Below are 16386 nucleotides of genomic sequence, written 5' to 3'. Positions count from 1 at the left end.
GGAATAATCCATTAAGGGAATTTGTGTCATCGTCTGAGCATTCCCCTAGTCTAAGCACCCCTTCTTCATCAGGTTCCATCCCTTCATAGTTTTCTCCTTCAGAGTCTGATGCCAAATCCTGACTCACTGACTAGTTCCTGAGATCTATGATGTACTTCCTTCCCTCTAATTCAATGGAGAGGGTGTTTCGTTTCCAATTGTGATTGGCCTTTGCTACTACTAGCCATCCTCTCCCTAATAAAGCATCATAACCTTTCTTTTCTAGGGTAATAACCACCAAGTCTAGAACAAATTGTTGGGTTCCTATTATTACCTTTTGCCCTATCACGGTGCCAATCGGTTTGATGCCATGTTGGTCTGCTCCTACGAGCTGGAACGTGAGCGGCCACAAGGTAGGTTTCCCAATCGCCTTCCAAGTATCTTCCGATAGGACATTCACCCCGGAACCTCCATCAATTATCATGTTTGAGAGTTTGTACCCCATGATCTCCATTTCTACCACTGCTGGCGCTCTCCCTAGTCCTATTGTAGATAAGGTATTTTCTTCCTTTTCCATGGAAGTTTCTTCTTTTTCTACCTGTTCTACTGCTTCTTGTTCCACTATTTTTGGTTCCACTTGGGGATCTTGTTGAGTTGGCAATGTTCCCTATGTCAATGCAACTTGTAACTGGGGTAGAGTGTCTAGTAACTCCCCAATGGAGACCGAAATGGTAGTTTCTAATACTTTCCTTATGATGTTGGGTACCCCCTTGCTCATGGGGGTCTTGGCTGGCTTAGCCATTGTTTCCCCTCTCGACTCATTTTGGATGTTTTGCTTTGCCTCCTCAAATCTTGCTTTATCCATAGTCACCTCCGAGGAAGCTTCACTAGGGGGGTACAGGAATAACCGAAGAGGCAGTGCCAATAGTAGTAATAACAATAGCAACACGAACACACCCCGACGGGCAATCCAATATGATTCTCAAGGACGGCCCATGATCCAATGTTGAAGATGCAATGAATGGGGCCATTTTGCTCGAGAATGTCAAAACAGAGGGGGACAGAATGGAGGAATGCTCTGCAAATGGTGTGGGCCTGGCAACCATGAGGATGCGAATTGCCCAAGGCAAAACGGTGTGAACATGCTGTATATTGCATTGATCTTCAACAGATATCAAGTCACATGATATCCATCAACATGCTCTTTTAACTATCATGATTTTTTCTTGAATATCAAGTCACATGATATTCATCATGATAGTAATCTAATAATATTAAAGTTGTCACCTTATCTTATCAGAATCAATATTTCATTATAAAAGATTATCTCCTTAAATTATGAACATAGTGTAGGCCCATGAGTCATAAAGTCACACATATGACAAAAGAGTTTACACTTTAAACATCTTTATTTAAATAATACAAATTTACAAAGTTAAGAGTCAATCTCATAGACTTCCATTTCAATCAAGCCAAGTTTCTTTCTGAAATGATCAACTTTCACTTTAGGAAGAGCCTTAGTGAGAATGTCTGTTGTTTGATCACCTGTATTAATATATTCTAATAGAATAGCTCTTCTTTCCACCATGTCTCTTACGTAGTGGTAAGGAATCTCTATATGCTTGGATCTATCATGAAGCTCTGGATTCACAGATAACTTGATACAACTTTGGTTATCACAGTGAATAGTGGTCGGTTTTATAGGTTCACCAAACAAGTTAGAAAGCAACTTCCGAAGCCACACTGCTTCTCTAGCTCCCATAGCTATTGCAATATACTCTGCCTCAATAGAACTTTGAGCAACAGAAGCTTGCTTTCTACGAATCCAAGAGATCATGGCTGATCCTAAACTGAAGCAGCATCCTGATGTGCTTTTCCGGTCTTTTACACTTTCGGCCCAATTAGAATCAGTATATCCATGTAACTCCAAGTTGGTATTCTCATATTTAAGTTCATACCCAATAGTACCTCGAAGATACCTCAATATATGCTTCAAAGCAACAAGATGAATCTCACGAGGTTCACACATGAACTGACTCAATGCATTCACTGCATAGCAAATATCAAGTCGAGTATTTACAAGATACATCAAGGACCCAATTATCTGTCTGTATAAGGTGGGATCAACTAGTCTAGATTCAGCACTTGCTTCCTTTAGCTTGTGAAGGTTGGTTTCAATAGGTGTAGACATAGGTCAACAATCCCACATTCCAAATCTTTTCAAAATATCAATAGTATACTTCTTTTGATGTAGAAAGATATTACCAGACTTCTAACGTACTTCCAAACCAAGAAAGTAATGAAGAATTCCTAAATCCGTCATTTCAAATTTAGAAGCCAAATCTTTCTTACACTGATTAATGAGATGTTCTTCCCCTGTAATAAGAAGATCATCAACATAAAGAATTAGAATTAGCATATCACCTTTAGTTGCCTTGAAGTATAGATTTGGACCAGCCACATTCTTGGTGAATCCAAGACTCAAAAGGTACTTGTCAATCCTTTCATACTAGGCTCGAGGAGCCTATTTAAGTCCATATAGAGCCTTCTTCAATTTACAAATATAAGAAGCAGCATCATGAGTTACAAATCCTTCTGGTTGTTCCAAGTATACTTCTTCCTCTATTTTTCCATTAAGAAAAGCAGTTTTTACATCCATTTGATGGATTTTCCAACCTTTGGCTACAACAATGGCTATTACAACTCTAACAGAAGTGTACCTAGCAACTGGTGCAAAGGTTTTTTCAAAGTCAATTCCTTCCTTTTGAGATAAACCTCTAGCCACAAAATGAGCTTTATGTTTTTCAATGTTGCTATCTACAACATACTTACTTTGAAGAGCCATTTTGAGATACAACAAATTTTTCCTTGGGTCTCGAAACTATGTCCCAAACATCATTTTTCAATATAGACTGGTATTCTTCCACCATGGCGTCTTTCCAAGCTTGATGTTTAAGTGCTTCAGAAGTACTAGAAGGTTCAGGATTCAAGCTCTCACACACGAAAGCATTATATGTCAATTTTCTAGGTCTCTTGCTTTCTCGGAAGGTTCCTGAAGGGGTTGCGAATCCATCTCCTTCCTGTATTATTTTTCTTGCCCAAAGTGGCCTTTTAGAGTGATCAAGTCTCTCCTCTTGAGTCTCTGGAATGATTTCAATTTCCATTGAAGTCTCTTCAGAAAACTCCCTCTGAATCTCAAGAGCAGGAGTCTCTTTTGGAGATACATCAAATGTATCTAGTTCATCGGAGGTTTTGGCTCTTCTAAAAGCAATGTCTTCCACAAAGATGACATCTTTGCTTAGTTCTATTTGTTTCTATTCAGGAATGTAGACTCTATATCCTTTTACTATTTCACTAAAACCAATGAGAATATCCTTTCTTCCAGAAGGTTCTAACTTAGTCCTCTTTTCCTTAGGTACATGAACATATACATGACATCCAAATATCCTTGGGTGACTGATGTCAGGTTTCTTTCCAGAAAATGCTTCTTCAGGAGTTTTATTGTCCAAATGTGAGTGAGGACATCTATTCTAAATATAGACTATTGTGTTGGATGCTTCAGCCCAAAAGGACATACTCAAATTTTGATCAAAAATCATAGCCCGAGTAGCTTCTACAATAGTTTTGTTCTTCTTTTCAGCAACCCCATTTTGTTGAGGATTGTAAGGGACTGTGAACTCCCTCTTAATCCCAGTGAGTTTGTATAACTCTTTAAATATTTCAGAAGTATACTCTTTCCCATTATCTGTTCACAGAATTTTAATGTTCTTACCGGAGAAGTTCTCAGTGATAGTTTTGAATTCTTTAAACTTAGAATCTCTTCAAATTCTTTGCATTTAAGGAAGTATATCCATGTCTTCCTTGAAAAATCATCAACAAATATCAAATAGTACAAGAATCCTCCTATAGATGGTATAGACATGCGCCCACATAGATCAAAATGTCTAGTTCCAACAATTCTTTAGTTTTGCTCAAACTATGAGGAAATGGCCTTTTAGCGTTTTTCACTAAGGCACAACCTTTACATGATTCATTAGTGAATATGTTTCAACTTGGGCATTCCAGTTACTACCTTCTCCATTGATGTTAGGGCACGAAAGTTGATATGAGCTAGTCTTCTATGCCATATTTCATTTGAATCAAAGGTCTCATATACAAGTGCAAGGTTTGTCTAAGCACATAGCTCATATAAATGTCCTTGTCTTACTCCTATTGTTAAAGCCCTTTTAATGGTTGAATTTTTAGGCCATGCTAGTACTTTCCCTCCCATGAATGTGATTCTAAAACCATCATCTTCAAGTGTAGATATAGATATTAAATTCCTCTTAATACCTAGTACATAAAGAACTCCAAAAAGTTGAATAGAATTTCCAGATTTCAATTTTATGGTGCAGGTCCCAATTCCTTTTACGAAGTGTGCAGAATCATCACCAATTGTAACTTCTTCATCTGTTTCTATTTTCATGCTTTCTAGGTTATCCTAATATCTAGTGATGAGTCTAGAAGACCCGCTATCAACTATCCATCTATTCCTTTTTCTTGACATTTGGCTGGATAATGCAGAATAGAAAGCATATTTCTCATATTCCTTGCCTTCATTTGACTTCTCAGATTTTGCAAAAGATGCTTGAGGTTTAGATCTATCAAGACAATTTATTGCATAATGTCCATCTAGATCACATTTGAAGAATTGGATTTGGACAAGTCTTTATTCTATTTGGATTGTCCTTTTCCACGAAATTTTTTTTTCCTTTTGTTGTTTTTTTTCTTTCCTTTCTTATGAGCATTTGTATTAAGAACTTGAACATCTTCATCTCGAGGTTTTGTGTTTTCCCTTAATCATTAATCTCAATTCTTCTTGAAGACAATCTGATTTTAAATGACCCAATTTAGGGATTTTAGACCTAGCACTTATACCTTGTACAAAGGATTCCCAAGAGTTTGGAAGTCATCCTAATGCTATTAAGGATAACTCTTGATTTTCAATCTCATAACCAAGTGCAAATAATTTATCTCTTAAGTCTGTGATTCTCATAAAGAAAGCATTTATAGTTTCTCCTTTATTCATGCTTACACTATTCATCTGCCTTTTAAGAGAAAGTTTTTTGCTAGTATTATTGATTATAAATGTATTTTCAAGAGCTCGAAACATACGATATGTTGTGGTATGTTTTGCCACAATAGGTACTATGTGGTGTCCAACAGCATCTACAATTATCTTCATTGCTTTTTCATTTTTCCCGATCCATTCTGATTTCTCAAGATCATCTTTAGGTTCCTCTTTGTCCTCTTTTACAAATGATTCCAATTTGTTTTCTTTTAACAACATCATTACTCGAAGTTTCCAGGATTCGAAGTTATCAGCATTTCCAAGGTGATGTTTGAATCTCATTGTGTTTGTCATCTTTGTAGAGAGAGAGAGGATTGTTATTTGAAGTAAAATCTGATTCAATAAACTTAGTGTGATCTTTCCTTAGCCAAGCTCTAATACCATGAAAAGTTTATTACCAGAGTTGACTGATTGCAGAATTTGTTGCAGGTACAATCAATATCACCAATGTTTTAATTGCTTATAGAATCTGTAAGTAAACTTTACAAGAGCCATAGTTGAATCTACTAAAGCCATGCTACATGATCAAAACCTAGAAACTTACCTTTGAGGTGAAGAATCTAACACTGTTGTTTATTCAAAATAGATGTCCACATTCTCATCTTGAAAATAAAATACATGAAGAAGCATTTTCTAGAAAGAACCCTAAACTTAGTCATCTAAGAATATTTGGGTGCCCTGTTTATATTCACATTCCCAAAGAGAAAAGACCTAAGCTAGAACCTTCAAGAAAAAGAGGGATCTTCGTAGGATACAATGAAACTTCTAAGGCATATCATATATTCATCCCTGGACAAAGAAACATTGAATTGAGTTGAGATGTAATATTTGATGAAGTTACTGCCTATAAGAGATTCAAAGTTGAAAATGAATCAAATAATGAAGAAACCCTAGCAGAATCAATTCTTGAGCTTGAGAGGGAGAATCAAATAGAAGAAGATAACTCTTCAGAATCTATGGATATGACATACATATCTAAAGAAAAAAGAAGAGACCTCTATGGGCTAGAAAGCTAATAGAAGAAAACAGTACAACTCCTACTGGGTCTATTAGAGAAAGAAAACGACTAGACATATTTTCTAATTCTATGGCACTCATGAGTGAACTCTCAAGTTGTGAACCTTCAAATGTAGAAGAAGCCATGAAACAACAAACTTGGAAAGACGCCATGACGGAGGAATATAGCTCCATCCTTAAGAACGACATTTGGAATATTGTTCCTAGACTCAAAAACAAATTAGTTGTATCCTCCAAATGGTTATTTGAAATCAAGCATGCCTCAGACGGAAGTATTGACAAATACAAAGCTAGGTTTGTTGCAAGGGGTTTCTCCCAAAAGGAAGGAATCGAATATGAAGATACTTTTGCTCCAGTTGCTAGATATACCTTTGTTAGTACTGTAATAGCTATTGGTGCCTCTAAAGGATGAGAAATTCATCAAATGGATGTCAAGATTACTTTTTTGAATTGAGTAATAGAAGAAGTTTATTTTGAACAACCTAAATGATTTGTGGTGCATAATAAGCATTAACGTGTATGCAAATTAAAGAAGGCATTGTATGGGCTAAAACAAGCTCCCCAAGCTTGGTATGAATGAAAAAGATAATCACTTAACCAAACTTGATTTCTCTAAAAACGATGCAGACCCGAATCTATATTTTAAAATACAAGGGCATATGTTAATTTTGGTATATATGTTGATGATCTATTGATTATAGGAGATCACCTAATTGCCAAGTGTAAACAAGATCTAGTGTCTAAATTTGATACAAAGGATTTGGGATTACTACACTTTTTTGGGACTAGACGTATGGCAACATGCTAATGAGATCAATCTAAATCAAGGTAGGTATACACTGGATATGCTAAAAACAATTTGGAATGATGGAAAGCAAACCTATGAAGACTCCTATGGAAACAAATCTACAGAAACTAAAAGAAGCAACTAAAGATTCTGAAAATGCTGAACCTACTCTTTACCAACAAATGATTGGATCCCTAATGTATCTAGTGAATACAAGACCTGACATTTGCTATGCAATAAATGCACTAAGTCAGTTCTTGTGTGAATCCAAACAAGTTCATGTAGTAGCGACAAAACACATTCTCAGATATCTTCGTGGAACAAATGAATATGGCTTAAGATGCACAAATGTTGAACTAAATCTAAGTGGTTATACAAACTATGATTGGGCACAAAATTCTTTAGATCGGACGAGTGCTTCAGGATGTTGTTTTACCTTGGGATCGGTAATGATGTCATGGTTCTGTAGAAAATAGTCATTAGTAGCTCATAGCTCCACTAAGGCAGAATATATAGCAGCATCCATGGGAGCTTGGGAAGTCATATGGTTGAGGAAGTTTCTAGTTGGATTATTTGGGAAGCCTCTATCACTTGCTACTATCTATTGTGATAACTAGAGCTGCATCAAACTCTCCCTCAATCCAGTATTTCATAACACGTCAAAACACATTGAGATACCATATCACTATATACGGGACATGGTTGAGAAGAATGTGGTCGAGTTGAAATATATTAGTACAGAGAATTAGATTGCAGACACTCTTACCAAACCACTTGCTAAAACAAAAGTGGAACACTTTCATACAGAACTTAATACAATTGTAATTTCTGAGAAAATGTCTCAGAATAATTGATTATTGTACATTATATATTACAAATGTTACGAATTTATGAAACCTGTTTACATCATGAGAAAGTTACAACTTTCAAATGATCTTCACTTGTACTTGCAGAAGGTATTGGAAGGTGACAATCTTACGATAACTTAAATCATATATACATTTTATATAAATGTTGAAATAGATCATGAAAGGCTTTATCTTGTAAATCAACAACTAAGTGTTAGATGCCATTACATTGACTATCTATAAGTTGCTTGTTTAGATATATGATATGTATTTGGTGAATATCTTGCCTTGATATTCTAATACGCCATTACCGCATTGAGTACTTGGTGAATATCATTTAGTTGATGTTCTAATAGGCCATTAATCAGAGTACTTGGTGAGTATCATTTGGTTGATGTTCTAATAGGCGCATACTCATGTTACCTAAGATGATATCAAAAGAGTAATTGGTGAATATCATGTGTTGATATTTTGATAGGCCAATACCCATGAGATTTTATATAATGGAAATCTTTCTTGATGCGATTTCTAAATATTACAAATGGTGTTCTATTTACATATGTGTTTATCCTTACAAGCTAAGAGGGAGTGTTAGTTCAATCAAGACAAAATATTATTGAAAATTAATATATATTTGTGTAATATATTATAAAGATGTTTCAATATATTGTTATTATTATTGCATAATATAGTTGAACATAATATATATAAATATATATATTACTGATTTAATATATCTCCAAATTACTATGTAATAATAATCACAAATCATTTAAATCTGATTGTTCAAATAGTGGTTTGACCAACTCATAACACATGTTGGTCGATGTTTATGTTTCATTTGCTTTGCTAAGTAATACCTACTGGGAGTCATGTGCCCGATGGGGCACGACCGTGACTCTACAGTGGAGTCACTCCCCATCAGGGACATGGCTCCCCGATGAAATATTTATACAAACAAAAACCTGCAATATCTCACACAACCAACACAGATTTCAAACAAGTCTTCGCTGGATATTGGAGGATTTATCTTCATTCCAAATCAAATCAATCTCTGCCATATTAATAGTTTCTCAGTATATGTGAAGATGTCTGCCATTAATATTATCGTCTGCATACAATCTTATTATTACAACACATATATTCACTCTGGGATATTGCTGATAGTGTTGCAAGAAGATCATTAAAAGGAATTTGAAAAAGAATATTTACAACAGAAATAAAATTATTCTCTCACAGTAAAAGTCGGATATTTTAACAATATTGTCAACAAAGATGTCAAGAAAAATGATGTCATTACGACTACTTTTGACATACAAGGTTGGATAATGTAAGAATTTGCCTAAAGCAAAGAATGAAAATACCAAGATCTAGAAGCTCAATAGATAGCACAAACTACCAAGATCTAGAAGCTCAATAGATAGCACAATAAGAGAGAGACAAAACTCTATGATCCTCAACTGACTAGATTCAATAATAATCAATAATCAAATAATAATGGATAAATACAAAGTAGATGTGTTTGAATATATAGGCAATGCATGATCACTAGGAGTGATGCAAGATATAACCAATTAACCACACAAGGTGAAATCACATGTCCACCGATAGTGGATCATCCTTCATTGTACAACAAAGTATGTGCAACGTGTGCAACAATGAGAGGATGATAATGTGATAAGTGCACTAAAGGGAGAATCTCACACACATAAAGAGGTATGAGATAGCAACTAATTCCACACAAGTGGATTTCTCCTATACCAGGTGCTAAAATGAAATGCAAATTCCTATGTGTCTACATGATAGCTAATTTGTAAACACATTTTCAACTTGCACTTTGGCTCAGGAATAAACATAATGATCAGGCAAGGTTTTTAACCAACTAAAATATGTGATGATGCCCTTTGCTCATGATGCATAATTATCCCATGTAAAATGTACAATTGCAGGATGGAAAGTATATTCCTTGACTTTATCCATTATGCACTTCTCACATGAAACTTCCCTGACTTTATCCATTATGCACTTCTCATGCGATTCTCAGTAATCAAGAGACCCAATTTTCCTATGCACAAAAGTGTGACTTGCATGAAACAACCAATACCAGAAGATACAGAAAAATGTGATAAGAGAAAGCCATTCGATCTCTGCAAAAAAACCTTCAATCTCTACTCAAACCACCTAATTTTGTCTTAAAAGAAAACAATAAAAAAGTTCTGAAAAACTATTCAGGATTAACCAAGAATTTTTTATTGGAAAAAAATTTGGCAAAAAAAACTTTTAATGGCTCTGGTACCATGAAGTAACCTTGCACCATTAAACCTACATATTCTTGAGCTGCTCACTTTCAGTAGTTGATTAAGTTGTCATATCAGTATGTTTTCGACATTTAGACTGTGATAATCAGTTACAAATTTCAAATAACTATATAAATTGCACCCAAAGACTACTTGTGGCACATTACACAAAAATGACAAAGACTTTCATTTACCAAGGACATTAGGTTCTTTGAAGCTGACAGTCAGATATATATCATAGAAGATGCTAGCAGAAGCATAGAAAGTTTTCACGAATCATCTGTAGAATTCAAGGCATAGTATACTTTTTAACATATAAACTGTTAAATATATAGAACAATGTTTATGTAAAAATGTGGTCTGGAGATGCATATTATTCAAATTTCACCAAGGATCTAATGATTTCATAAATTTTAGCTTTAAAAACATAAAGAACATATTGAATTACTAAACAACATATGTTACCACCTTATACAATGTAGCCAGAACCCTTGAACGTTGAGGACCAGCAGCAGCAAGAATCGTACATGTCACAGCAGCACTAAGTGCTTGTTGCAGTGCCTCCTCATCTATGCACCTGGGGCATCCAATAGAAGCAAATCAAAACATGGATCAACCACATATAAAAATTGCAGCTATAACCAAAAGGATTCCTCAAATATGCACAATATCCTTCATTTTTTATTAAGAGAGAGATAGTGAATGTTTCTTTCATATGTGACCTTTTACCATATTTGTACAATCAAATAAACATCAAATTTAATTTAAGAGTATACTGATTTTTATTTAATTGTCCAATGTAGTGCAGCTTTGACGATCTGAACAGGGAGATGACAAAATCTTAAAGTCCTTATCTGAGTTACAAAGCTTTCTATTTTAAAAGATTCTTTTGAAATCCAGAGGATTTGGTCAGGAACCCAAAATTTTATTTAAATTCATTTAATATATCTGTACAATTCAGAAGCAGACAAAATTTTCTGTTTGCATAAAATTAAACCTCACTAAATAAATTGTATTTTTTTTTTGTGGGAGACAAGTTTGGCTTTTCCTAAAGATAAAATATTCAAAAGCATTGTTCCATCCATCAGGGCTCTGTTTTTATGATGCATTAAAATTTTTCTGTTTTACATAGTCCATTGTTCCATCTAAAATAACATTGTCACCAATAATTGATGGACTTACTTTTAATAACTATAAGTAATGAATTTAAAAAACAATTGACAGATTTGCTGCTAATCAGTGACGGATTTGTAATTAGTGACAGTATGCAGTTATCCATTAATATTTTCAGGGCCAACTTCACAGTAAGTAATTTGACATTGCATTTTGAGAAATCCATTTGTGAATTGAAGTCATGCAACTGTGAGTATTTTGAAAAATGTACCACATTTTGCTATTTTAAAGAATTCGGAGGAGGATAAGTAGGCTTTTAACTTAAGCATATTTAAGATTTTATAGCTGTCTTCCATTAGAAGCCGTTTTTAATATTCTTAAAAAATTTAGTTGTACAAAATTAACTTTCAATATGTTAAATGCTTTTGTTTAATATGAAGTAATGAATATATCTTTTTATCTCTTAAATTCTTAAGACCTGTTAGGATCAATTACTTATTTATTTATTTTCTTTCATAATATTTAAGATTTATATCTGTTCTGGTTTATAACCGGGTAGCTCTTTGGCATCTGCCCTGCTAACAAAGGCCTCTGCTGGTGCTGACTTCTAACGCACTGTGTATTTACTAATTGTTTGAACTGTAGGGACTCAATTAATGCAAGTAAGAATAACTACTAATGTAAAAGAAGAAAACAGAACACAGTGTTTCAGAGAACTCACAAGCTTCTTTCTTAATTCATCAAATGCTTACAATGTCTACACCATGAATACACGACAATGCCAACAAACACTCTCATATGATATGATGTCTCTCAGATCTAAATAGACAACATATATAAGGGTCAAAGGGTTGCAACACCAAGCGTTGCAACATCCCAACTACCTACCCCATCCACTTACTAACAAGTATTAACAAAACAACACTAATTATTTACATCAATAATTGTTAAGAAATGTAAGGAGATTAAACTCAAGAAAAATGCTCGATTTAAATGAAAAACAGACCAAAGAAATATCACAAATATTCTAAAATAACATTTCTGGTCAAGCTCAGTCACTGATTGAATTTTTTGTTAAATAGGGTTGGGTTCATCCATATTAAAACATTAAAAAAAAAAATCACGAAGATAGATTTTTCTCAACCTAAAAACAGAAATATTAAAGATGATATAAATATTTTCCAAATTATTTTATGCACAACAAAATTTGAGCCATAGACAATAAGTAATGGAAAATACAATCACAATTAAAAAAATATTTTTATTAATTTGTTTTACTGAAAAAAATGATTTTATTTGATATTTTAAAATAGGGATTATACAAAAAAAGATAATAAAGAGTTTGCAGTCTGAGACCGCTGAGAAGTCCTTGAAACACCATAGATCTGCAAAAACCAACTGCCTGCCCACTACAAAGTTTCCATCTACCCATGAATATATTTCTAGGGTTAAGAAATATGTGTGTGTGTGTGTGTGTATTAACATAACAATTCTAAATGATTAAGTGGATTTCAGCCATAATGAGGGGATGTGAGATATGATAAGATGCCCCAAATATCCAAGGCCCAAGGGAGGAAACTCTGCCTCCTTGGTCTAATGTGGTCTTCAACCATTCTCATGAGGTGCTGTACCTAGTGAGGTCTGTACACTATTCCCATCTATTACGCCATCCTCCCCCAGTCTTATGATTATGGATCCCCTCTCCTTTATTTCAACAATTGATTAATATGGGGTTCCTAGGGGAGACTGCGATAGGGTGCCCTAAAAATGAACCTCAACCATAGGCCTAAGAGCCGAAACTCTGTCCCCTTTGGCCTAATGTAGTCCTTAACCATGAGGTGTTGTACCTAGTGAGGGATCTTTTGTCGTTCCCCCTCCTTGAACTCCCTTCCTTTCCTCAACATGATTGATTATTGTGAACAAAAATTCACATTAATAAATGCATGGATAGATATGTTAGATTCAAGCATCATGTCTGCATTTAATCTGGTATAAATATATGCATTCGTGTCTATATACTGTTGAGGGATATTTTGTCATTCCCCCTCCTTGAACTCCCTTTCCTCAACATGATCGATTATTGTGAACAAAAAATCACATTAATAAATGCATAGATATTTATGTTAGACTAGAGCATGTTTACCCTTGTGGGGGTAACATGAACTTATTGCATACAGACAGAAAAGCAATGTATTCAACACAGAATACAGAGAGAACTCAATAGCATTCTATTCATTCAATGATCACCATATACAATAGTGACTTTACATTTTTCCTATCCTGTTCTATGAAGAGAGTTCTTACATATAATGCCCTAGGGGATGCGATGTGAACCATTGCACCCGTGTACTCCCTCGGTTAAGCTAACCGTTTAACTACCCAAGTTTCCCTACAACAAAGCACTAATGCCTGAATATAATCTGGTACAAATATATACATTCATGTTTAAGTAATTATTACGTCTCATGCATATTTCCCCATAGTCTGTTATTGTTTACTCTTTTTTCTTTCCTTTTGATTGTGGTCATAAAATGATGTCCCTTATGCTTTTTAATGATTATGGATAGAGGTTGAGAGGGTAGTAATTCTTTTGATTTGTAGCCATAATTGGTATCAAGTATAAATCGTATCATTATTTGATCCTCTTGGATTTTCATTCTTCCCGAGGGTGTCCTTCCCATTAGTTTGTGTGTCCTCTCTAAGTTGGCAGCAAATTAGCTAGAATCTTAAGAAAATATCACTCGTGGCAACCACATTTAATCATGACTTATTAGAACAGGTTGTATGCTTTCGTAATTATGACATGATAACCCTTGAGGAATGTACCATTAGCCTTTTCGGGCAGGAAATGATGCATGCATTATAACAAGAAACTCGAAACGGATTTTGGGTGCTTTTGCCCTTTATATCCTCTATCACTCTTCTCTTTTCGTCATTGTTTCCCTTACTTTCCCACTATGGATACACCCATCTGCAGGAAACCAGGCACCAAAGAAATGTCCTTCGGGGGTGAAATCTCAGAGCTTAGGTTGAAGCTAATCATGAATGCCAAACACAGTTTGATTAATGACCAGTCATGAAAACTGTGGGTAAGGAATTTTCAATGCTTGTCGATAGACCTAAGACTAATACGGATATTATTGTTGTCATTGTTGCTACCATATTGCATATAGACAGGGATGGGGCAGCTATTATGGAATTATGCCAGAGTCTATTTATAAGCCAGCCTCTAGCAGAGCTAGATTTGGTTCAGGAGAATATAGATGACAACCTCTGCATTCCAAAAAGAAGCGAGCATGGGATGAGGAACCAGGTGGTAGAGGTGTTCATCATCTTGGCCATCCCTAATATTCGAAGCTTTGCAGAATGGCTTCCCTCGGTTATGAGGAATTGGCACTTTCTGTTAAGCATTATGCAAGTCAGGAAGAGCCCAAATTGGAAAGGGCTAAAGTGATTTCTGGAAGCTGATAGGGTAGATTTTAGTGAAGACTATTAGTTACTGTTTCTTGGCTAAACTTTTAGACTCATACACTATATTTCAGTAGAATATCCTCCAGTATGGAGGCCTTGATACATTTGGCTTAAACTGTCCATGTTATCTGCATACTTTTCAATGGATACTGGACATATATACTTATATATTATTGTATTTTGATTACGGCTTTTTTATCCAGGTGATGGTCTCTTACTTTTAAGGATTTTTCTTTATTCCTCCTAATTGTCACTTATTTGCTCTTCCACCTTTTACCCTCTGCATAGAATGTTATATTTAAGTAAATATTGATACGATGTTTTCCATTTTTCTTGTGTTCTTTTTACCTTTGTTTAGCTTTTTTCTTCCTTTATTTATCCACTTGTGCATCTTTTTTCCTGATTGGGCACTCTGTTCTTCTGCTTTTCTCTTTTTAATATACTTGGATTCATATTTAAATTTTTTGGTTTTAGTTTGTCCTCCTTTTCTCTGTACGGAGATGGGCTACTCTCATAAGTTTCCTCATTCAGCACTTTCTACTCATTCCTATGTTTTTAGCTTTTTCACATGGGACATCTAGTTTATTGGCCTGGTATAGATTTTCTGGTATATGTTTGTTTATCAGCATGTTGGTAGATATATCTTATTGGCATGTATATTCACAATGGCATATATTACAATGGCCCCTTCTGAAGCACTACACTGGATCCCACACCAATACCTGTTTCATTATGGATACTATTGAGCTAGTGTAATTGTTTGTGGTGCTTATGTGGGAAGAATTAATTGCTTGCCCCTGGTGATTTATACTTACCCTTAAGCATTTAGGTACTAGTTTCTGCTCTCTCATTCTAAATATGACAGGTTGAGATCTATAGTTTGTGATCTTACATTTTGGAAAATTGCACATTTTCTGTAATATTAATTGGATATGTTTTTGGTAGCTATGGATAGGGTCAGTTTTGAGATCCATGGTAATCTGCTAACAGCTTAATGGGAATACGATTATTATTCCTGAAATGGATATTTTGTTATTCAATGTAGTTACATGATGATGTTGGCTAACTAGCAGCTGGCAAAATGATCATTTTAGAATCCAAATAGTTATGGAAATCCCTGGTTCTTCATTATCACAGAGGCATAGATATATATGTATATACACAGGTATGTATGTATATATCCATATATATCACATACCTTTGTTCATATGTTTATTATGCATTGTTTATGGTCCAGATACATTCTTATTTGATAGATATAAATTACTAAGCTCTGTGGAAATAAGTTGATGGTTTTATATTCAGAAAGGAATATACATATATCTGATGAGATATGTTCCCACTTCACTACTTGACGCTAGGTTTCAGCTCATTAGACTACATTGTTTGTTTCCTAGTAAATACTAGGTGTCCATAAAATGGTTCTGGTATACCTGGTTAGTAGATAAGCCTGTAATGTCCCACTTTGTTAAGGATAATATGCAGCATATGAGACAACTCTATATTATCTGAACTAATGATAGACATTGGGAATTGCTTAGACTTTCATCAATTTTGATAAACTAACTTGATTATTCAGTAGAACAATGGATATCTTAGTAACATTCACTTTGAATTGCTTGTTCTATCTCTGTTTCATAAAGTTGTTCCTTGGCCTAACAGCTAGCATTAAGAAAAGAGGCTTTCTTCTTGGTGTCCAGGGAAGTTAGGGATATTGGGTGAGAAAATTCTGCTAATTCAAAAAAATGGTCAATAATATGAATA

General features: G+C 34.7%; 1 protein-coding gene across 3 annotated transcripts in view; it reads right to left on the bottom strand.

Moving 5' to 3' along the window:
• LOC149533607 (COP9 signalosome complex subunit 4-like) overlaps nt 1-16386 on the bottom strand; it is an 86556-nt gene that overhangs the window by 53573 nt on the left and 16597 nt on the right. For all 3 annotated transcript variants that reach the window (XR_016356822.1, XR_016356823.1, XM_089803898.1), the window contains exon 7: nt 10507-10615. Coding sequence is in view for 1 of the 3 variants with exons in the window: in XM_089803898.1 (XP_089660024.1) it covers nt 10507-10615 (109 nt within the window). In the remaining 2 variants the exon portion in view is untranslated. The remainder of the gene's footprint in view (nt 1-10506; nt 10616-16386) is intronic.

Source organism: Cupressus sempervirens, chromosome 10 (genome assembly GCF_028749045.1).
Source record: "Cupressus sempervirens isolate cs-2001-9-10 chromosome 10, ASM2874904v1, whole genome shotgun sequence".
Lineage (NCBI taxonomy): Eukaryota > Viridiplantae > Streptophyta > Pinopsida > Cupressales > Cupressaceae > Cupressus > Cupressus sempervirens.
This window is presented reverse-complemented; position numbering and strand designations above follow the sequence as displayed.